This window comes from Mytilus californianus, unplaced genomic scaffold (assembly GCF_021869535.1).
Source record: "Mytilus californianus isolate M0D057914Y unplaced genomic scaffold, xbMytCali1.0.p SCAF_8, whole genome shotgun sequence".
NCBI classification, from domain to species: Eukaryota; Metazoa; Mollusca; class Bivalvia; order Mytilida; family Mytilidae; genus Mytilus; species Mytilus californianus.
In genome coordinates, this window is record NW_026262734.1 from 105,963,033 (window position 1) to 105,987,171 (window position 24,139).

The 24,139-nt window shown below is 33.3% G+C and overlaps 1 protein-coding gene across 1 annotated transcript in view; it reads right to left on the minus strand.

Annotated features, from left to right (window-relative positions):
• Window positions 1-485: 485 nt before the first annotated feature.
• The window catches only part of LOC127711144 (GPN-loop GTPase 1-like), a 35,360-nt gene continuing 11,706 nt past the window's right edge, over window positions 486-24,139 (minus strand). Inside the window, exons 5-12 of the mRNA XM_052217095.1 lie at window positions 23,253-23,290; window positions 20,417-20,495; window positions 18,609-18,749; window positions 17,273-17,419; window positions 16,017-16,099; window positions 14,229-14,335; window positions 11,867-11,953; window positions 486-694 (exon numbers count right to left, since the gene is read on the minus strand). Of these exons, the coding sequence (XP_052073055.1) occupies window positions 573-694; window positions 11,867-11,953; window positions 14,229-14,335; window positions 16,017-16,099; window positions 17,273-17,419; window positions 18,609-18,749; window positions 20,417-20,495; window positions 23,253-23,290 (804 nt within the window). The 3' untranslated portion in view covers window positions 486-572. The remainder of the gene's footprint in view (window positions 695-11,866; window positions 11,954-14,228; window positions 14,336-16,016; window positions 16,100-17,272; window positions 17,420-18,608; window positions 18,750-20,416; window positions 20,496-23,252; window positions 23,291-24,139) is intronic.

Below are 24,139 nucleotides of genomic sequence, written 5' to 3' on the forward strand. Positions count from 1 at the left end.
TTTTAATAGACCGATCAAAGTCCGGTACAAAATAGTTTACCTGTCGCCTGAACAGGTAAAATCAGCTGTCAGAGAACTAATTAACCTTGATTGTAATGAGAAGGTATTATAGTAGGGTTTGTTTTGATAGTAATTATTCATCGTGTCACTTATATGACCGGAAATGTGTGGCTGTTTAAGGCAAAAGGTCAGGTCAAAAAGATCGCTTAAACTTCAATTTTTTTTTTCTGAACTATATTAGAGTGTCCGTTTCAGCCTTGGCACAACAAGTCATTTTTATAATTTATCAGACTTGTCCAGAAAATACGACCGTTTTGGAAGCCCTGCCTCCTACTACATTCTTATCTTAGGCAGGGTAAAAAAAAATGCCCTCAAAACATATGGAAGAAAATTTTCCTTAAATCATATGATATGATATTATATAAACTCTTTTCTTAACCTTAAGTAATGAAGTAGGACATACACCTGAAAGTACAAACCTAGCAGTAGTTGCAAAGTTTTATCAGCAAAATTATATATCCCAGTAGTGTTCAACAATTTTTAATGATTTAATACAGAAAAGAAATTTTAATTTATGTTTTTTCATCTTTATTTTGAGAAATGTCTATTTTTGTATCACATTTCTGTTGCTGTCTGTCTTTTTGTGCTTGTAGAAATCTTTTAAAGGAATGGTATTCTGCTTTTTCTTCTTCATCTACAACAAAAATGTATGATGTAAATAAATAATGAAATTGTCAATGTGTTTAGTTTGATAAATATCATTTCCATTACCAGAAAAACTCATATGTTTCAGAGTTAAAGGAGACATGACATGATTTTCAATTTGTGTTTCAAAATGTTTATTCATACTTAACTTTCCCCAAAAATACACCGATAGCAATATAAGTGTCAAATATTTGGTAAAATATGTATTTTAATGCGATTTTAATGCAACGATTTATCGACCTGTCAAATATGCATATTTCCATCCCGGAAGTCACTCAGAACGAGGCTACTACGTCAGTGGTTACATTCATTCATATTGACATATGGGTACAGCACAAATTTAGTTTTGATTATTATCCAACAAAACGCATGACAGTGATAAACATTGATTATGTGTGATGCCGATGGATTCAGCAATATGATTAAAAAGAATATTGACATGATATTTTCTGTTTTTCGAATGACACGCAGACTTAGAAGGTGTAAAGATGGGACTTTTTAACAAGCCCAAACTACACTTCTTTCCACCCACTTTCATAAGGAATCCAGAGTTGGGGTCTTGGGTACAATGCCATGAGTTCATCATAGGTCACAGGTGTACGGAACAGGTGATTGAGTTTCGCAATTTCAGGTCTCGTTTGAAGTTGCAAGCTTCAGGTGTCACGCCACATGGGAGATTGATAGGACATAGTTATTACGCAATTTTACTTCATAAGCTCTTTGTGTACATCCCGGATGTTGGTTTTGCCGAGGGCACAGGTGAGATTGGAATATATTATTGTTACAGTAATACAGGTTCAACTACGGGGTCATATGTTTAATGAATACCTGTAGTACGACCATAGTTACAATACCCTATGCACCACTAATTAAATACCCTAACCAGTGTTGATAACTAATAGACAACATGTATATAGATCTTATTTTTATTGCTTTAAAGAATATGCAGATATAAAAAGGTTTATAACAGATGCATTTTTTTTTAATAGACTTCTTGAGATGGAAAAGTAATATTCCTGTACGCTTGCAAGTCTATAACTTCATAAGAAATTGTTAGGCAAAAAGCATAAAAAGCAAACAAGGAAATGATACGAGAATGTGAATCATAAGTCTTTTACATTCTTATACTGAACATCGAATATAGCTATAGTCATTGACAACTATTTAGTTGGTAAAGATTCAGATGATGAAAAACATTTCTTTTTAAAATGGAAACCTTATAATAAATGAAGAAAGTGTCGTCAACCGTATGGCCTCCAACCATGAGAAAACCCCATGCCGTATATTAGGCTATAAAAGTTCTCAACATGAAAATGTGAAACAATTTTAACCAGAAAACTAACTTATTTATAACAAAATAATTTCTGCAGAAAAAAATTGACAGACATGAACCAACGACAACCATTGATCTATATGCTCCTGGTTTAAGACAGGCACATTCAAAATGTGTCGGTGGTATATGTTTGTGAGCGCCTACCGCCATCCCCCCACCTCAAACGTGTGACAGTTATTTTATAGTAGTACATAAGAACTATACAAACCATTCTTACTCAAAAGATCAGTACGAAGTAGAGAAACCACTAACGTTAAAACAATAGAGACAACGCACAAATACTGTTAGCTAGATCAAAGCCAAGTACAGCTAATACACAACTCTTGTTCTTGAAGACTGAAGTATGTTACATGTAAATATTTTCCTATTCAGTCCGATTGAAAATCCAACATTTATTCAAATGACCCCTTTTAGAAGAAATATTTTGAAAAAGAACATTACGTGTTGCGAATATTTTCCTAGACTCAAGCGTTTTGCTGGTAGCAATAAACAAATTGATTGCTAAATGATTTTTGGAAGAGAGGGGTAGAAATAAGTGAATTTGAATTTACTTTGTGTAATTCTTTAAATTTGAAGTTAGATTTATAAGGGTCTGGATGGAATAGCATTCTTTAGAAGTGTAGTATAACTATATTAGTTTTTTCAACATAAGATAGTTTTTCTTAAAAATGTATGGTTTTAAAAGGTAAATAACATAACACGTGACTAAATCACACTACACTTCTTACCTTTCACCTGGTCAAGTATGCTATAGGTGTCAAACTTTAATTACTAAAACAGCAGCCACCAATAAATGTTTTGTATTGTGTAATTTTATACATAAGGTGAGACGTAAATAAAATATTGAATTGAATTGTTTACATAAAGGAGGGGGGGTAATAAAATTGTTAATTGAATATCCTAATGCAGAAATAGTGTGATAAAGGATTTTTCACTCTACAAATCCTTTATCTTGTGTGATGTATGGTTTCCAACCAAAAAAAATATAAGCATAACTTTTGGTGATAATTTATACCTATTAAAAGTCTCTACGTAACAAAAAAAAAAAAAAACAACAACAAAAAACAAACCCTTTGCGAACGCCTAATTTGACTTTTACTAACGTTTTTTTTTTCTGCTTCTGGCACACACATGGTATAACATTACCGTAACAGAGAGAAAGAAGAACAATTTGATCATTAATAATTAGAAATTTATATTTTCAATCATGATTAAAAGTAGTTTTATTTGAATAAAAAAATACAGAAAGCAGTTTATTAAATTTAATCATCAGACAAACCAAATATGTATGGTAACAATCCGATCGGTATTGTCTGAAAAATCGTCGTTGTTGGACTCTTCGCATGAAGAATTAATATTCTTTTCTTGGTTATTTTCCACACACAATGGCTCAAATTGATGAGGTCAATTGTCTTTATAGTTTGTCAGTAATCGGGAAAAGTGCTGTCCGTCCATAGTGTATCAACATCGTCCAGTTAGCAGGTTATAGACATTTTCAAAGCTTGTAACCACTGACGTAAGCACGATCACGTGATTGTTATCTAATTAAAAATCATTCATTATGACAAGCACTGGAGTCTTTGACCAGAATAATGCCGATTCATCTGGTTTTGACCATCAAAATTGTGCAAAACAAGTTTTCAGACTAATATTTATTAATTTAATTAAAAAAAAAAAAAAAAATCGTGTCACGTCTCCTTTAACTGTGACATCCATTTTCTCTGAACTAGTATACATTTTTGTTTAGGGGCCAGCTAAGGGGGCTACCATTTGATTTTTATGGGGGGGGGGGGGGGGGGGGGGCTAGGGTGAAATTTGAAAAAAATAGGCAGGACAGGAGTTTTGAGTAAAAAAAAAGGCAGGATGAGATTATTTGCAAAAAAAAAAGTCAGGATGACAATTTATGTAAAAAAAAAGTCAGGATAAACTAAAAAAAAATACCAGGACCGAATAGAGTGAAAAACTAGAGGCTCTGAAGAGCCTGTGTCGCTCACCTGTATTTACTGATGCTTTGGAAATCATGTAAAATAAGGTTAAAATCATAATTAATAGTATTAGATATTAGATATTATAATGATATCTAAGATAATAACAAAAAACTGCAAAATTTTTGTAAAATTACTAACTCAGGGGCAGCAACCCAACAACGGGTTGTCGGATTCATCTGAAAATTTCAGGGCAGATAAATCAACATCTGATGAACATTTTTGCCACCTGTCAGATTTGCTCTAAATGCTTTAGTTTCAGAGATATAAACCAATAAAATGCTTCGCTGGGCGCAGCTTGATACGACCGCAGAGGTCGAACCCTGAACAGTTGGGGCAAGTATGGACACAACATTCAAGCTTGATACAGCTCTGAATTTGGATTGTGATTAAATATTTGACACAGCATAGGTTTCTGACACAGAAAGAATATGGTCTAAGAACTTCAATTTTTTTAATTTACCTATTATGGTCCAATGTCCAAAATCAAAATACATGGTTAGATTCAGCATATCAAATAACCCCATATATTCAATTTTTGTTGAAATCAAACAAAGTTTAATTTTGGACCCCAACTTGGACAAACTTGAAAACTGGTCCCATAATCAAAAATCTAAACACATGTTTAGATTCAGCATATCAAAGTACACGAAGAATTCAATTTTTGTTAAAATCAAACTAAGTTTAATTTTGGACCCTTTGGACCTTAATGTAGACAAATTTAAAAAACGGGACCCAAAATTAAAAATCTAAAAACACGGTTAGATTTGGCATATCAAAGAACCCCAATAATTCAATTTTTGATGAAATCAAACGAAGTTTAATTTTGGACCCTTTTGACCTCAATATGAACCAATTTGATAGCGGGCCCACAAATAAAAAATCTAAATATATGGTAAGATTCAGCATATCAAAGAACCCCATATATTCAATTTTTGTTGAAATCAAACAAAGTTTAATTTTGGACCCCAATTTGGACCAACTTGAAAACTGGGCCAAAAATCTAAAATCTAAATACATGTTAAGATTCAGCATATCAAAGAACCCTATATATTCAATTTTTGTTGAAATCAAACAAAGTTTAATTTTGGACCCCAACTTGGACCAACTTGAAAACTGGTCCCATAATCAATAAAATGCTCCGCAGGGCGCAGCTTGATACGACCGCAGAGGTCGAACCCTGAACAGTTGGGGCAAGTATGGACACAACATTCAAGCTTGATACAGCTCTGAATTTGGATTGTGATTAAATATTTGACACAGCATAGGTTTCTGACACAGAATGAATGTGGTCTAAGAACTTAAAAATTTTAAATTGGACATTCACCTATTATGGTCCAATATCCAAAATCTAAATACATGGTTAGATTCAGCATATCAAAGAACCCCAAGAATTCAATTTTTGATGAAATCAAACAAAGTTAAATTTTGGACCCTTTTGATCTCAATGTGGACAAAAATGATAACAGGGCCCAAAAATCAAAATCTAAATACATGGTTAGATTCAGCATATCAAAGAACCCCATATATTCAATTTTTGTTGAAATCAAACAAAGTTTAATTTTGGACCCCGATTTGGACCAACTTGAAAACTGGGCCCATCATCAAAAATCTAAATACATGTTTAGATTCAGCATATCAAAGAACCCTAAAAATTCAATTTTTGTTAAAATCAAACTAAGTTTAATTTTGGACCCTTTGGACCTTTATGTAGACCAATTTGAAAACGGAACCAAAAATTAAGAATCTAAATACACGGTTAGATTCGGCATATCAAAGAACCCCAATAATTCAATTTTTGATGATGAAATCAAACAAAGTTAAATTTTGAACCCTTTGGACTTCAATGTGGACCAATTTAAAAACGGGGCCCAAAATCCAAAAACTTAATACACGGTTAGATTCAGCATATTACAGAACCCCATATATTCAATTTTTGTTGAAATCAAACAAAGTTTAATTTTGGACCCCGATTTGGACCAACTTGAAAACTGGGCCCATAATCAAAAATCTAAATACATGGTTAGATTCAGCATATCAAAGAACCCCATATATTCAATTTTTGTTGAAATCAAACAAAGTTTAATTTTGGACTCCGATTTGGACCAACTTGAAAACTGGGCCCATAATCAAAAATCTAAATACATGGTTAGATTCAGCATATCAAAGAACCCCATATATTCAATTTTTGATGAAATCAAACAAAGTTTAATTTTGGACCCTTTTGATCTCAATGTGGACAAAGTTGATAACCGGGCCCAACAATCAAAAATCTAAATACATGGTTAGATTCAGCATATCAAAGAACCCCATATATTCAATTTTTGTTGAAATCAAACAAAGATTAATTTTGGACCCCGATTTGGACCAACTTGAATACTGGGCCCATAATCAAAAATCTAAATACATGGTTAGATTCAGCATATCAAAGAACCCCATATATTCAATTTTTGTTGAAATCAAACAAAGTTTAATTTTGGACCCCGATTTGGACCAACTTGAAAACTGGGCCCATAATCAAAAATCTAAATACATGGTTAGATTCAGCATATCAAAGAACCCCATATATTCAATTTTTGTTGAAATCAAACTAAGTTTAATTTTGGACCCTTTGGACCTTTATGTAGACCAATTTGAAAACAGAACCAAAAATTAAGAATCTAAATACACGGTTAGATTCGGCATATCAAAGAACCCCAATAATTCAATTTTTGATGAAATCAAACAAAGTTAAATTTTGGACCCTTTGGACCTCAATGTGGACCAATTTAAAAACGGGGCCCAAAATCCAAAAACTTAATACACGGTTAGATTCAGCATATTAAAGAACCCCAAGAATTCAAGAATAAAACCCCATTGAAATTGATCAAGAAATAAGCAATTTATACGAAGTATCTTCTTTTGCACAATACTGTGCAATTGATTATTTCTTGCTATTGCGCAATACTGTACAATTGACAATTTCTTCCTATTGCGCAATATTGTGCTATTGGATATTTCTTGCTATTGCGCAATACTGTGCAATTGAAGATTTCTTGCTATTGCGCAATACTGTGCAATTGAAGATTTCTTGCTATTGTGCAATACTGTGCAATTTAAAATTTCTTGCTATTGCACAATACTTATTATATAATAATTTACACATCCTGTTTGGTGTGTATCTCCTACCATATCATTATTATTTGCTTTTAAATATAAATCAGAAATAACCAACTTAAAATGGAAAATTTTAAAAGAAAAAAAAAAGGAAAAAAAGAAAAAAAAAAGAAAAAAAAAAATCCCCCCCCCCCAAATTTTTTGAACCCCCTTATGATTCATCACCCCCAAACTCAATCTCAGCCTTCCCTTTGTGGTATGGTACCTTGCAGTACAATTTCAGAGAGATCCATACACTTGAACACAAGTTATTGTCTGGAAACTAGAAAAATGCTTATTTTTGGCCCCTTTTTGGCCCCCAATTCCTAAACGTTTCGGGCAATTACCCCCAAACTCAATTCCAGCTTTCCCTTTGTGATATGGAACCTTGTAGTACAATTTCAGAAATATCCAAACACTTACACACAAGTTATTGTCATGAAACTAGAAAAATGCTTGTTTTTTGCCCCTTTTTTGGCCCCTAATTCCTAACATTTTGAGGCAATTACCCCCAAAATCAATTACAGCCTTCCCTTTGTGATATGGAACCTTGTGGTACAATGTCAGAGAGATCCATACACTTACACACAAGTTATTGTCTGGAAGTTACAAAAATGCTTATTGTTGGCCCCTTTTTGGCCCCTAATTCCTTTACTGTTGGTACCATAACCCCCAAAATCAATCCCAACCTTCCTTTCATGGTATTGAACCTTATGGTAAAATTTCATGGAGATCCATTCACTTAAACTAAAGTTAGAGTGCGAAAACCAATGTGTCTTCGGACGACGCCGGACGACGACGACGACGACGACGACGACGACGACGACGACAACGTCATACCAATATACGACCAAAAATTTTCAATTTTTGCGGTCGTATAAAAATCTAAACACATGTTTAGATTCAGCACATCAAATAACCCCAAAAATTCAATTTTTGTTAAAATCAAACTGAGTTTAATTTTGGACCCTTTGGACCTTAATGTAGACCAATTTAAAAAACAGGACCCAAAATTAAAAATCTAAATTCACGGTTAGATTTGGCATATCAAAGAACCCCAATAATTCAATTTTTGATGAAATCAAACAAAGTTTAATTTTGGACCCTTTTGACCTCAATATGAACCAATTTGATAACGGGCCCACAAATAAAAAATCTAAATACATGGTAAGATTCAGCATATCAAAGAACCCCATATATTCAATTTTTGTTGAAATCAAACAAAGTTTAATTTTGGACCCCAATTTGGACCAACTTGAAAACTGGGCCAAAAATCTAAAATCTAAATACATGTTTAGATTCAGTATATCAAAGAACCCCATATATTCAATTTTTGTTGAAATCAAACAAAGTTTAATTTTGGACCCCAACTTGGACCAACTTGAAAACTGGGCCCATAATCAAAAATCAAAACACATGTTTAGATTCAGCATATTAAAGAACCCTAAGAATTCAATTTTTGTTAAAATCAAACTAAGTTTAATTTTGGACCCTTTGGACCTTAATGTAGACCAATTTAAAAAACGGGACCCAAAATTAAAAATCTAAATACACGGTTAGATTCGGCATATCAAAGAACCCCAATAATTCAATTTTTCATGAAATCAAACAAAGTTAAATTTTGGACCCTTTGGACCTCAATGTGGACCAATTTAAAAACGGGGCCCAAAATCCAAAAACTTAATACACGGTTAGATTCAGCATAATAAAGAACCCCAAGAATTCAAGAATAAAACCCCATTGAAATTGATCAAGAAATAAGCAATTTATACGAAGTATCTTCTTTTGCACAATACTGTGCAATTGAATATTTCTTGCTATTGCGCAATACTGTACAATTGACAATTTCTTGCTATTGCGCAATATTGTGCTATTGGATATTTCTTGCTATTGCGCAATACTGTTAAATTGAAGATTTCTTGCTATTGCGCAATACTGTGCAATTGAAGATTTCTTGCTATTGTGCAATACTGTGCAATTAAAAATTTCTTGCTATTGCACAATACTTATTATATAATAATTTACACATCCTGTTTGGTGTGTATCTCCTACCATATCATTATTATTTGCTTTTAAATATAAATCAGAAATAACCAACTTAAAATGGAAAATTTAAAAAAAAAAAAAAAAGGAAAAAAAAGAAAAAAAAAAAAAAAAAAAATCCCCCCCCAAATTTTTTGAACCCCCTTATGATTCATCACCCCCAAACTCAATCTCAGCCTTCCCTTTGTGGTATGGTACCTTGCAGTACAATTTCAGAGAGATCCATACACTTGAACACAAGTTATTGTCTGGAAACTAGAAAAATGCTTATTTTTGGCCCCTTTTTGGCCCCCAATACCTAAACGTTTCGGGCAATTACCCCCAAACTCAATTCCAGCTTTCCCTTTGTGATATGGAACCTTGTAGTACAATTTCAGAAATATCCAAACACTTACACACAAGTTATTGTCATGAAACTCGAAAAATGCTTGTTTTTTGCCCCTTTTTTGGCCCCTAATTCCTAAAATTTTGAGGCATTTACCCCCAAAATCAATTACAGCCTTCCCTTTGTGATATGGAACCTTGTGGTACAATGTCAGAGAGATCCATACACTTACACACAAGTTATTGTCTGAAAGTTACAAAAATGCTTATTTTTGGCCCCTTTTTGGCCCCTAATTCCTTAACTGTTGGTACCATAACCCCCAAAATCAATCCCAACCTTCCTTTCGTGGTATTGAACCTTATGGTGAAATTTCATGGAGATCCATTCACATAAACTAAAGTTAGAGTGCGAAAACCAATGTGTCTTCGGACGACGACGACGACGACGACGCCAACGTCATACCAATATACGACCAAAAAATTTTTAATTTTTGCGGTCGTATAAAAACTGCATTTTACCCCGATGTTCTATTTTTAACTAAGTCGGCCATGATGGTTGGAAGGCGGGGTCATCGGACAAATTTTTTAAACAAGATACCCTAATAATGATTATGGCCAAGTATGGTTAAATTTGTCTCAGTAGTTTCAGAGAAGAAGATTTTTGTAAAAGATTACAAAAATTTACAAAAAATTGTTAAAAATTGACTATTAAGGGCAATAACTCCTAAAGGGGTCGACTGACAATATTGGTCATGACAACTTATTTGTAGATCTTACTTTGCTGAACATTATTGCTGTTTACAGTTTATCTCTATCTATAATAATATTCAAGATAATAACCAAAAACTGCAAAATTTCCTTAAAATTACCAATTCAGGGGCAGCATCCCAACAACAGGTTGTCAGATTTGTCTGAAAATTTCAGGGCAGATAGATCTTGACCTGATAATCAGTTTTACCCTGTGCAAGATTTACTCTAAATGCTTTGGTTTCAGAGATATAAGCACAAATCTACATTTTACCCCTATGTTCTATTTTTAGCCACGGCGGCCATCTTGGTTGGTTGGTGGGGTCATCGGACACATTTTTTAAACTAGATACCCTAATGATGATTGTGGCCAAGTTTGATTAAATTTGGCCCAGTGGTTTCAGAGGAGAAGATTTTTGTAAAAAGCTAACGATGACGGACAACATCGACGACGACAGACGACGGACGACGGACACCAAGTGATGAGAAAAGCTTCGGGCCAGGTGAGCTAATAAAAAGGCAGGACCGAATAGAGGGAAAAATAAAAAGGCAGGACAAAATTTTTCATCCTAGCCCCCCCATAAAAATCAAATGGTAGCTCCCTAAAGCCCTCCTAAAGGTGCATGATTTTCTCACTGTGTTGACATGTTGAAGACCCATTGGTAGCCTTGAGCTGTTTTCTGATCTTTGGTGGAGTTGCTGTCTCTTTAACACATTCCCTGTTTCTATTCTCAATTTTATCTTTAACTATACACGGAATTTTTACATCATTTAAATGTTTTATTGGCAAACTGGATCCCTGCATCTTTGGACTGAAAAGTTAGTTATGCCCACTTGACAGATGTCTATTTTCCATGACAAGTTTTTAATAGCCTATAGTCTTCAGTGGTTGTGAATAAATCAAATGTTTAAGATCTGCAAACAATAGAACCAAATTTTCCAAATTGCAAGAAAAATAAGATACATGTGTAACATAAGACAATCAATGACAAGGTTCCTGACTTAGGACAAACATGTGACATTAGACAGCCAATGACAAGGTTCCTGACTTGGGACTGACATATGACATAAGACAACCAATCACAAGGTTCATGACTTGGGACAGACATGTGACATGAGACGATCAATAACAAGGTTCCTGACTAATGACAGACATGTGACATTAGACAAACAATGACAAGGTTCCTGACTTAGGACAGTGGAACTTTAAATTTGAATGACATTATATAAATAACACATAGCTGAGAGGGTGAAAGAGCAGATTGTTTCCCCGAGAAAACATTCTCAACTGAGGCGAAGCCAAGATTGACAATGTCTTTTTAAGGGGTAACAACCTGCTCTATCACCCTCTCAGATATGTGTTATTTAATTGATTATACTGAATGTTCAGTATATTAAATTTCAAATTCAAAGTAATAAACTATGTTGTCTTGTACAGAACAATCATCCGTATTTATTAAAGCGCACACTTGAGCAAGCATCTCAGTGAAGGGTAATAGAGTATTTGCCATGGGATAGAGTAAATTGTCTCCCTCGTATTAACCAATCAAAATCTGGCATTTTGACATGAAGTAAAATAATTTATAATAATGACCTTCATCTTCCATAGTACATTGTAATTCTTCGTCACTGTCTTCGTCTTGACATCCAGGTCTTATCGTGATACCAGTACTTATATTACCTGTAAAATAGTCATATCTATTATACTTTCTCATATTCAATACCTGTAAAAGTGATACCTGTAAACTGACGACGATTTATATATCTTACATCTATTCAGCTGTTGTCACTTGATACCTGTAAAACAGTGATATGTATATAACTCCTCCAATAAATATACTTGCACTGGTAAAAAGTTATAAAATTGTTAAACGGAATCTGATATTCATTTTAAGACACTTGTACCTTATAAGTTACCTGTAAATTACTACCTCATATCCAGGTGATATAAAAACACTTAAATTGTGGATACATTATGTTTTATGTGATACTTATTTTCCTTGATTTTGTAGCTATATAAAATGGACCACGATTTTAAGTGTTGAAAGAAGTACAAATGTCCTGTAGACTTGTATGATGAATTTATCCACCAAAATACAATATATACCCCCAGTCCATGGCTTCCAAAACGGTCATATATTCCGGACTTGACCGAAATATATATAAAAAGTCTGGCTGCTCTCAGCCTCACACGGTCAAATATAATAGGTTTGCCACTTTTTGTTATTCAAAGCATTTTCATAAAACGGTCATTTCACTTTTTTTACCAACTATTGAACGGTAAAAATGTCCGTTTGGGCATTATAGTTTATAAATGTGGCAATCTATTTCACAAATATATTTCGGTCATATTTGGGTTTAATTAAACAGATGCAGCATATTTCTACTTTGAAGTGTCTCAGTTAGTCTAATACTTTGGGTACATAAATGCACGGCTTGGTACATCAATAAAAAGTAGAAAAAAACATTTGTTCTTTTATTTTAAAAACAACAAGCTGTCAAACAATTATCCCTTCAATAAGTAATATTGAAGCCATAAATCATTCACTGATTACAGGTCATTATCTTTGATGAGAGACCTTAGCTTGTCTTAATCAATAGAATTGATGATGCATAACAGTGATCAGGTAAACGAGGTCAAACCACGTGGGTCAAACATGTAAGCAGGTATGGAACAACATCCTATTTAATTACGCTTTGTAGATTTAATTATTAATGAGCATTCAGTTTTAAAAAAGTATCCTTAGATTTTAAAATAATTCTACAAATAAGAATATTTATAAATGAATTCGAATTTGTATGATATTCATTATTATATTTAAAAACACTAGTTGTACATCGTGTTAAATACTTGGGTACGCTAAAGGGTATTCGAAGTTATTTTCTTACATTTCAGCGGGTTGCATCTAATTAATTTAGTCTAAAAGATTGAAATTATAAGAAATACGTTAATAAATATGATTTGATGAAAAATTTGAAAAGGTTTTAAACGAATAATTGTCAGAACCACGTTGTTTGAACTAGTACACATGTGCGCATGTGCACTCGTGGGAAATTTAATTATGCATCATATTTCTTCAATAATGCTAAAATTATCATTGATACCTTTATCTAACATTCATTTCGAGTATTTTCTTGAAGAAATAACTTGAAAAGGCTACTTAACTCAATTGTAAACGTACACGGATATTACGTATCCGTCTCTGATCCGTGATTTACCATTGTCAAGTCAACATCCGGCATTAGGAAAATGTGATTTTAAAAACGAAAGTAAAGTTTTTGACAACGTTATTTTGCACAAATAAAGAGTCTTAAGCGGAATTAGGCAAAATTAGTACGCTGATGTTGCACACTTCGAATGCTGCACTTTCAATTTAACACTTTAAATCAGAACATCGAATTTATATCAAAGTAAAGCTTAATATCGTTTTACTGTCAATCATTGGTTATATGATGGCCAACTGATTATCATAATTGCCTAATTTACTAAGTCTAAAGGGATTTAAAATCGGGATAAGATATGAAATGTCCGGCTGGCTCAAAATTTTTTTGGAAGCATTGCCCCAGTCTAAGAAAATTGAACCCAAAGAAAAATATCAATTTATACACAACATTTGAAATACCATTTAGATCACCTGCCCGTACTCAAAAGTTGTAACTTGTCAAAAATTTTGAGACCACCCAAACGAGATTAGCTCATGCGTTCTATTCTCTCTGAAGTATGTTGTGCAGTCAAAAAGTCTTTGTTTTCTTGTAACTGTAATAACTGTCTACATCATATCGTAATATTCAAATCATTGCAAGTTTAAATAATTTTACCTATTAATGATGAAAGTTGTGCCTGTTCTGATTGGTATATGCCCCATTTTATCATGAGCACAACCATTTAAAAAATACATTAGAGTCTAATTGGTGAGCCCCCCCCCCCCGCCCCAAACATAAATTGTTATTTCTACCTTTTTCAGCCATATCTTTGTGTAACCCTGACAATTGTTCCTCTGTTTGTTTTTGTTTCTCTTCTTCTTTCTCTCTTTTTAATTTTTCATATTGTGGTCTGTAATCTCTATAAATAATAAGTTAATATATATTTCTTTGAAAACTGATTTTTACCAGCAATAAGTGACACATCAGGTATCAGTCATATCTTTGTGTAACCCTGACAATTGTTTCTCTGTTTGTTTTTGTTTCTCATCTTCTTTCTCTCATTTTAATTTTTCATATTGTGGTCTGTAATCTCTATAAATAAGAACAGTTAATATATATTTCTTTGAAAACTGAATTTTACCAGCAATAAGTGAAATGGCGGGTATCACTCGTGGAGCAAGTTCAGTCTACCCTTTTAGTAAACACTGACTTCACCACCTGGGTTTTTGTGACATGGTAGTATCCCTTGTAGAGCAGGATCTGCTTACCCCTCCAGAGAGCACTGACTTCACCACCTGGTATTATAAGTGTTCCTGTTGCTCAATCTTTAGTTTCAATTGTTTTTTACATTTTTTACATTAACATGCGACCATCTTGAAGTTGTTTTTAATTGGATGCAGCTAGTTACAACTGCGACCAACGGAAAATATTGTATCGTGGATCACAAATTCTGACTTAATCTGCCAAGGGTGAAGAGGAGTGGGTCCATTCATAACCCTTGGCTAGGGGAATGGTGCCATGGGGTGCTCTATTTTATTGGACGTGCGAGTTAAATTGGTACCTTAGTATCATCTCTCTTTTTAATATGTATGTCTTAGATTAATGAGGAATTGTTTATTGTTGGTGTTTAAAGCCAAATTCAGTAAACTTGGCTAAATCATGGCAGCCAGTTCTTGTTGGTAGAAGATGGCTGAATAACCCAGAGGCAGAGAGAACTACCGACCTTTGGCATGAAAACTGGCATTCATAGTCAATTAAGATCAGAGTTGATTGCACCTTGCACAAGCAGGCTTAAAACTGACAATTTTGATTGTTGACAGGCTAGCGATCACTGTAGATGACCTACTGAAAAGACTAAACCACCTAAGCCCCTGTACATCCTCAAAAAGTCTGAGTTTTAAAATGGCAATTAAACAAGAAATGGACTTTCCTTTACTTCTACTTGTCTTGCATCAGTAAAATGATTTCTTATATTTTATATCATATTTGAGGATTATTACACTATAGCACGTGATTTTAAGAAATAAATTTTCTATATACTTATGTTATGTCATTATTATTAATTTAAATATTCACTGAATATGCAAATATAGTATTCAATAGAAAAAGAATGAGACTTTGCATACAGATTAAAATACCCATAACTATAAACTCTCAAATAGTTGCAAATACAAGATGATGTGTGATAGTAAATTCACTCTCAAAGAAAATTTTTCACTGTAAATGCTGATGAATGTGGGTGATTTGACGCTCACATAACTCTCTACATATTCCAAAGGTAATATAAGATTATTCATTTATCATGATTATCTGTGTTTAAAGCCACTTTCAGCAAATCATGGCAGATGTTTTTATTGGTGGAGGAAGCCAGAGTACACAGAGTGCAAACCTCTGACCTTTGGCAGGATAACTATCAATCCTAGTCAAATAGAATAAGAGTCAAACACACCTTTCCACATGCAGGGTTCTATATCACAACCTCAGTATTGACACACAGCTGTACATCAGAATGTTATTACTGAATATCCCCATATTTCATAGTGAATCACCCATCACCCAGAAGAGTGATTTTTCACTTGAAAACCTAGTGTAAACTGTACCTTTCATACTCTTCAGCAGCATCATCTACCAGTTTAAAGAATTCCTCTATACCTTCACCTGTCACTGATGACACACCAACATTCTGAAATAAACATATCAATACAAAGTGAAATTTTCGTGTGTATGGGTAGATAAAAAGGGATTGACAATACATTTGTTGTAGAGTGTAACATGAATTTCAGCAATATTTTGCTTATTTAATAAGACAAAAAATTCCATCTATTAAGTCAGATTCATTTTTAAAGAGTCAAGAGTCATGAGAGTACACACCAGCATCCATACCCTAATCTGTTCCAGCCAAAATTAAACAAAAGTTATTTTTTTTAGCAAATGTGAATCTGCTCTTAATCAGGTACATCCAATAAACACACAGCTGTAAATTAGTGTATGTTCACTTGTTTTTGTTAATATGTCTTTTGATTGAGTTAAGCCATTTCAATTGATATTTCATACTATAGTGAGTCTTTCTATGTTGTGATGTTATTACTATTGTTTCAGGTAAGGGTGAAGGTTGGTACCTATTAAAACTTTTAAACCCACCTCATTTGTTTGCACCTGATTTAAGTCAGGAACCTGATGTTCAGTGGTTGTCGTTTGTTGATGTGGTTCATAAGTGTTTCTCGTTTCTCGTTTTTTATATAGATCAGACCGTTGGTTTTCCTGCTTTACACTAGTCATTTTTGGGACCCTTTATAGCTTGCTGTTCGGTGTGAGCCAAGGATCCGTGTTGAAGGCCGTACTTTGACCTATGATTGTTAACTTTTTATATATTGTGACTTGGATGGAGAGTTGTCTCATTAGCACTCATACCACATTTTCTTATATCTATAAACAATTTTGATATCCATGATCTGCCATCATTTTTATTTTAAGCTTGAAAAGAATAATGAATTCATCCAGAAAAGTAGTAGATGATAGATTGATTGATTGATTGATTGATTTGGTTGGTAAGTCAAATCTCAGCACTGACGGCTATACCATGAGGGCAGGTTTTTATTGGTTGGATGAATTCAAGAGTACCTAGTGAGAACCATCTACCTTCAGTGGGAAAACTGCAAATCCTAGTCAATTTATATAGGAGTTGAAAGGGTACAAACTCACAACCTTTGTCTTGACAGGCTCGCATTTAGACCACTTAGCCAATCTGAGGTCGAAATAACAACATAAGTTTTAAAATTTAAATATATAAATAATGCCGATTTCCATAGAAGTTGCTTTTATATATATCATTCAATAACATGAATAAAGAACAAACCCGTAAATTATTATAAAACTCATCTAGCACCAGACTCATGGATCTTGTTAAGTTAGAAACATATGATGTCTCATGTTCTAAAGCTTCTTGAAATGTCTCAAAGTCTCTCATCCATTCTACTGCAAAACTATTGTTTACAATATCTATCTGAAAAGTACAAGAGTTAACTGTTAGATATACAGGATTAAATTGATCTTTCAGATAAAGGAAACTTCATGGTTTTTTAGACACATAACATAGAAATAAACACAGGATTCATATGATTCTATATAAGGAAAAGCGTCATTTAATCTAATGCAGTATAATTTATTTTTATTTCATGTTTTGTAATTCAGCATGGTAATGGCATGGCTATCTGGACCATGTGTTGTTTTTCTTTGTTAGTACATTTGTTTATTTGTTGAAGGATTTGGTTGTTGGTTGTTGGTTTATGTGGTCTGTTTGGTGATTCCTGTGTGTTGGTTGTTGGTTTATGTGGTCTGTTAGGCTGTTAAGTGATTCCTATGTGTTTGTTGTCTTAGAAAGTATATTTGTTTATTTGTTGGAGAAGTTGGGTGTTTGTTGTTGGTTTATGTGGTCTGTTAGGCTGTTTGGTGATTCCTGTGTGTTGGTTGTTGGTTTATGTGGTCTGTTAGGCTGTTTGGTGATTCCTGTGTGTTGGTTATTGGTTTATGTGGTCTGTTAGGCTGTTTGGTGATTCCTGTGTGTTGGTTGTTGGTTTATGTGGTCTGTTAGGCTGTTTGGTGATTCCTGTGTGTTGGTTGTTGGTTTATGTGGTCTGTTAGGCTGTTTGGTGATTCCTGTGTGTTGGTTGTTGGTTTATGTGGTCTGTTTGGCTGTTTGGTGATTCCTGTGTGTTGGTTGTTGGTTTATGTAGTCTTTTAGTGTTTTGGTGATTCCTGATGCATTATAATTTGATTAGTTCAAAGCTATTGTAAATTCAGAAATTATTGCGATTAGAATGGACAAAAATGTGAGTTTAATTATTGCAATTTAGAAAAAATCTGCATACAGATCTATGTTTCAGTTTAATATCAGAATGCAAGTTCTTATTATTGCAATACTCACCCAGTCACATTTTTCTCACTGATAAAACCTTGTAATAAGTTCTGAATTTACAGTATTTAATTTTCTTTTCTTTTCATGTTACATGTACTAACATTAACTTGGGCATGAAAATACTTTAATTTGAAACTTATTAATTTCTTCAAGTTTACTCTTGCTTTTATCTCAAGTTTTCTAACAATCATAGTTGTAAATGTCAATCTTTTTTAAAATCATGACAGAATGTGAAATACACACCTACTACATTCCCCCCAACTTTAAGACTACTTACTTTGTTCATAACAACTATAAAAGGAAGCTTTGTTTTATACAGTATACTACAGGCATATAACATATTGGACATAAAAGTAACAGGATTGACACTTCTTGATGTATCCATACAATAAACTATAACTGTTGGTATAGAGGAAGCCTGAAAATAATACAGAAATGTCACTGTTAATGCTATTCTTGTTATTGAGGACCTACAATTCCAAAAAGATTTTGTTGCAGACTGCAGATGGATCAATAAACATGATACACAGTTATGTATGACAGTTTGAATTTATTGGGGATGTTAAATTAAATATTTTCATGACCTTACATAAAAAAAAAGACAGAATATACCAAGGTGAAGAAAAACTGACAAAGCCTTGACAAAAAATGAAAAAAAAACAAGTCCACAAAAAACTTCATAGAAAACTGAAGCAGCATGAACCCCACCAAAAAACAGGTGGTAAACTCATGTGATCTGCAACAGTTAGTTCCATATTTGGCTTTTTTTTTGTGGTGTTACTCATGCAAGTACATGTACAAATCGGTCGACAAGTCTGACGGTGACAACTCTGGAAACACATAAGCCTTGCAGCTATTACTGCTGAGGATGTTTTGGCATTAGATTGACTCGAAGATGCATAATTGAAACTGAAATTATTATTTTACAAGAGGGAGGATTAACATGCTACGTAAAATTGAGAATGGAAATGGGGAATGTGTCAAAGAGACAACAACCCGACCAAAGAGCAGAAAACAGCAGTCTGGTTCCATTAAAAGTGACATTTCCAGGTCAGAATTAAGACAGTCATTTTTCAATTAATTCCCATCAATCATCTGTCAATCATTGTCAGTTCAATTCAAAGATTTGTTTGGTTTACAATCAATTTAATTTAAACAAAGGGATTGGGTTTAGGCTCAGCCAATCAAATCCTTTCTCATGCAAGATTGATAGAATAAAACTTGGTTCTAACATACTTATGTCAAATGTATGTAATACATTAATTTATACATCATTTTGTGTCAAAGTGAGTAAGGGGAGGCAATCCTCTCTCACATATCTATTGAAGAGATTATACTTTAAAAATAGTTTAATTATAGTTAAATGGACCTTAAGGCAGTACACTTGCGAATAGAAAGCTTTCACATACATCATATGATGTTATCTAAAAAATGAAAGGTAGCACTCTAAGAGAAATTCAGAATGATTGTTCGTGATGTTACAAGCCTCACTGTGACCAAAATGATCAACCTTTATAACTTATATACATGTTCACACATTATCAATATATTTCAGTACAGCTATTTGATGTATACCATGTATGTTCATGCCATTTGCATGAATATTCTATCTAACTATACATATTCTTTTTAAATGTTAAAAAATAGATTCCTTGTGAGTTGTTTGTAATGATTTCCTTATCTTGCCAGGATACATGTTAGTTTTCTCGTTTGAATTATTTTACATTTATGATTTGTGGGCCTTTTATAACTGACTATGCGGTATAGGCTTTGTTCATTGTTGAAGGCCGTATGGTGACCTATAGCTGTTAATTTCTTTGTCATTTGGTCTCTTGTGGAGTGTTGTCTCATTGGCAATCATACCACATCTTCTTTTTTATCTATGAACATTTATTAAGAATATACTTTGATATTAAATTTTTTTTTTTCCTTATACTTAGCAAAATTACAACAACAGCATTACTTTGACCTTTATCAATGTTTGTCCATGCCTATCAAGTAAAAAAAAAGATTTGAAGGACAACTCCTAAATTTGTTAGTTTTATGATTTGAATAATTTGACCCTAATACTACTAAAAAACTTACTAATGTTTCTGTTATAATAGTTCCTGATGCTGACCAGGTAAATACTTCAATCTGACCTGGTGTGTCCAATAGTATATATCTGTAGAAAAATTATTTAATAAAGTCAGAAATATGTCACTCAGTCACATGACTATATCACATCAGCATATTATAATTGTTTGATTAGATCAAATATAACCTCTATTTTAAAAGTCTTAATCAGAAAAACATGTAATAGGTGTAAATAAAAAGTATTTAAAATAAGAATTAATAAAATGCTCCGCAGGGCGCAGCTTGATACGACCGCAGAGGTCGAACCCTGAACAATTGGGGCAAGTATGGACACAACATTCAAGCTTGATACAGCTTTGCATTTGGATTGTGATTAAATATTTGACACAGCATAGGTTTCTAACACAGAATGAATGTGGTCTAAGAACTTAAAAATTTTAAATTGGACATTCACCTATTATGGTCCAATATCCAAAATCTAAATACATGGTTGGATTCAGCATATCAAAGAACCTCAAGAATTCAATTTTTGATGAAATCAAACAAAGTTTAATTTTGGACCCTTTTGACCTCAATGTGGACAAAGTTGATAACAGGGCCCAAAAATCAAAAATCTAAATACATGTTTAGATTCAGCATATCAAAGAACCCCATATATTCAATTTTTGTTGAAATCAAACAAAGTTTAATTTTGGACCCCGATTTGGACCAACTTGAAAACTGGGCCCATTATAAAAAATCTAAATACATGTTTAGATTCAGCATATCAAAGAACCCTAAGAATTCAATTTTTGTTAAAATCAAACTAAGTTTAATTTTGGACCCTTTGGACCTTAATGTAGACCAATTTGAAAACGGAACCAAAAATTAAGAATCTAAATACACGGTTAGATTCGGCATATCAAAGAACCCCAATAATTCAATTTTTGATGAAATCAAACAAAGTTAAATTTTGGACCCTTTGGACCTCAATGTGGACCAATTTAAAAACGGGGCCCAAAATCCAAAAACTAAATACACGGTTAGATTCAGCATATTAAAGAACCCCAAGAATTCAAGAATAAAACCCCATTGAAATTGGTCAAGAAATAAGCAATTTATACGAAGTATCTTCTTTTGCACAATACTGTGCAATTAAATATTTCTTGCTATTGCGCAATACTGTACAATTGACAATTTCTTGCTATTGCGCAATATTGTGCTATTGGATATTTCTTGCTATTGCGCAATACTGTGCAATTGAAGATTTCTTGCTATTGCGCAATACTGTGCAATTGAAGATTTCTTGCTATTGTGCAATACTGTGCAATTGAAAATTTCTTGCTATTGCACAATACTCATTATATAATAATTTACACATCCTGTTTGGTGTGTATCTCCTACCATATCATTATTATTTGCTTTTAAATATAAATCAGAAATAACCAACTTAAAATGGAAAATTTTAAAAGAAAAACAAAATGAAAAAAAGAAAAAAAAGGAAAAAAAAAAAACCACCCCCCCCCCAAATTTTTTGAACCCCCTTATGATTCATCACCCCCAAACTCAATTCCAGCCTTCCCTTTGTGGTATGGTACCTTGCAGTACAATTTCAGAGAGATCCATACACTTGAACACAAGTAATTGTCTGGAAACTAGAAAAATGTGTTTTTTGGCCCCTTTTTGGCCCCAAATTCCTAAACATTTCGGGCAATTACCCCCAAACTCAAACCCAGCTTTCCCTTTGTGATATGGAACCTTGTAGTACAATTTCAGAAAGATCCATACACTTACACACAAGTTATTGTCCTGAAACTAGAAAAATGCTTGTTTTTTGCCCCTTTTTTGCCCCTAATTCCTAAAATATTGAGGCAATTACCCCCATCATCAATCCCAGCCTTCCCTTTGTGGTATGGTACCTTGCAGTACAATTTCAGAGAGATCCATACACTTGAACACAAGTTATTGTCTGGAAACTAGAAAAATGCTTATTTTTGGCCCCCAATTCCTAAACGTTTCTGCAATTACCCCCAAACTCAATTCCAGCTTTCCCTTTGTGATATGGAACCTTGTAGTACAATTTCAGAAAGATCCATACACGTACACACAAGTTATTGTCATGAAACTAGAAAAATGCTTGTTTTTTGCCCCTTTTTTGGCCCCTAAATCCTAAAATTTTGAGGCAATTACCCCCAAAATCAATCCCAGCATTCCTTTTGTGATATGGAACCTTGTGGTACAATGTTAGAGAGATCCATACACTAACACACAAGTTATGTCTGGAAGTTACAAAAATGCTTATTTTTGGCCCCTTTTTGGCCCCTTATTCCTTTACTGTTGGTACCATAACCCCCAAAATCAATCCCAACCTTCCTTTTGTGGTATTGAACCTTGTGGTAAAATTTCATAGAGATCCATTCACTTAAACTAAAGTTAGAGTGCGAAAACCAATGTGTCTTCGGACGACGCAGGACGACGCCGACAACGACGCCAACATCATACCAATATACGACCACAAAAATTTTTTTGAGGTCGTATAGAAGTGGTCATTTTATCGATGCATTTGAAAAAGTTGCATTTTTTTTGTCTAGTATATGGATCTAAATAAATTCATAAGAGCTTACAGTTTCTGAACACCAAATGAGACCAATAATATCTTAAAGGGTAATTAAACATATGGTTGTTCATAATAAATTTAAGCAGCACAGACAAAAAATATTTCTAAAAATCCCAAATAGTTCTACAAACCATAGCAGATGTAGAAAGGGCCATTTTCTTTTCATTGAAATTTCTTATTCAAAAATAATTGATAAATTTAACATTCCTCAAACAAACAAGTTTGTTTTGTTCCCAATAATGTACTTACTCTGTTTCTGAACTTTTCTCATCAACAAACTTCATGACCTGAGTGTATAGAAATTGATTTAATAATAGCCAAAACACAAAATAGCAATCTGATCTAGAAAATACAGACATTTTCAATTTATCAATTTCTTAGGTATGTTTAAATTATTCAATTTAACAAAGTATATGTAAAGTGAATGCTTTGATAAAAGTAGGAAAATAGAGCAATTAGTCAATTTAACAGCAACTTGATCAGTATATATACACTACCGGTATATGACCAAAAACCCTATATCTCCTTTTATTCATCCTTATTGATAGTTTCATCTTTTTTACACGACATTCAATATCAAACTTTATCAGCTGTTGAAGTACTTCAGCAACTATGAGCATTCCTTTTAGTGGTATTTTATATAGAATTGTTTTATTTGTACCTTTGACTTTGTTTTTCCCTATCTATTAGAATATAGTATTGTTTTATTTGTACCTTTGACTTTGTTTTTCCCTATCTATTAGAATATAGTATTGTTTTATTTGTACCTTTGTTTTTCCCTATCTATTAGAATATAGAATTCTTAATGTATGATATATTCTACCTGTTGTTATTTGCATTGAAATTAAAAGCAGGAAGGTTTAGAACTAAAACAAGACCAATACCAGGTCTGCACGACAGATTTGGATAATGATTACGCACTACAACTCAACGTTATCATGATTATCAAGCTGCAGACCAAATATTAAATCATTCCCTTGTAAAGAAGCCAAGAAAACTTTGTCAAACGTTTTCTACACAAGGTCTATTGGACAGACAGACAGACTAACGGTATCAAGTGGTTACTAGACCTGTTTTCATTTATGAAGATAAAACTAATAGCCCTGCTAAGTTCATGAAATTCTGCTCAGTCTCGA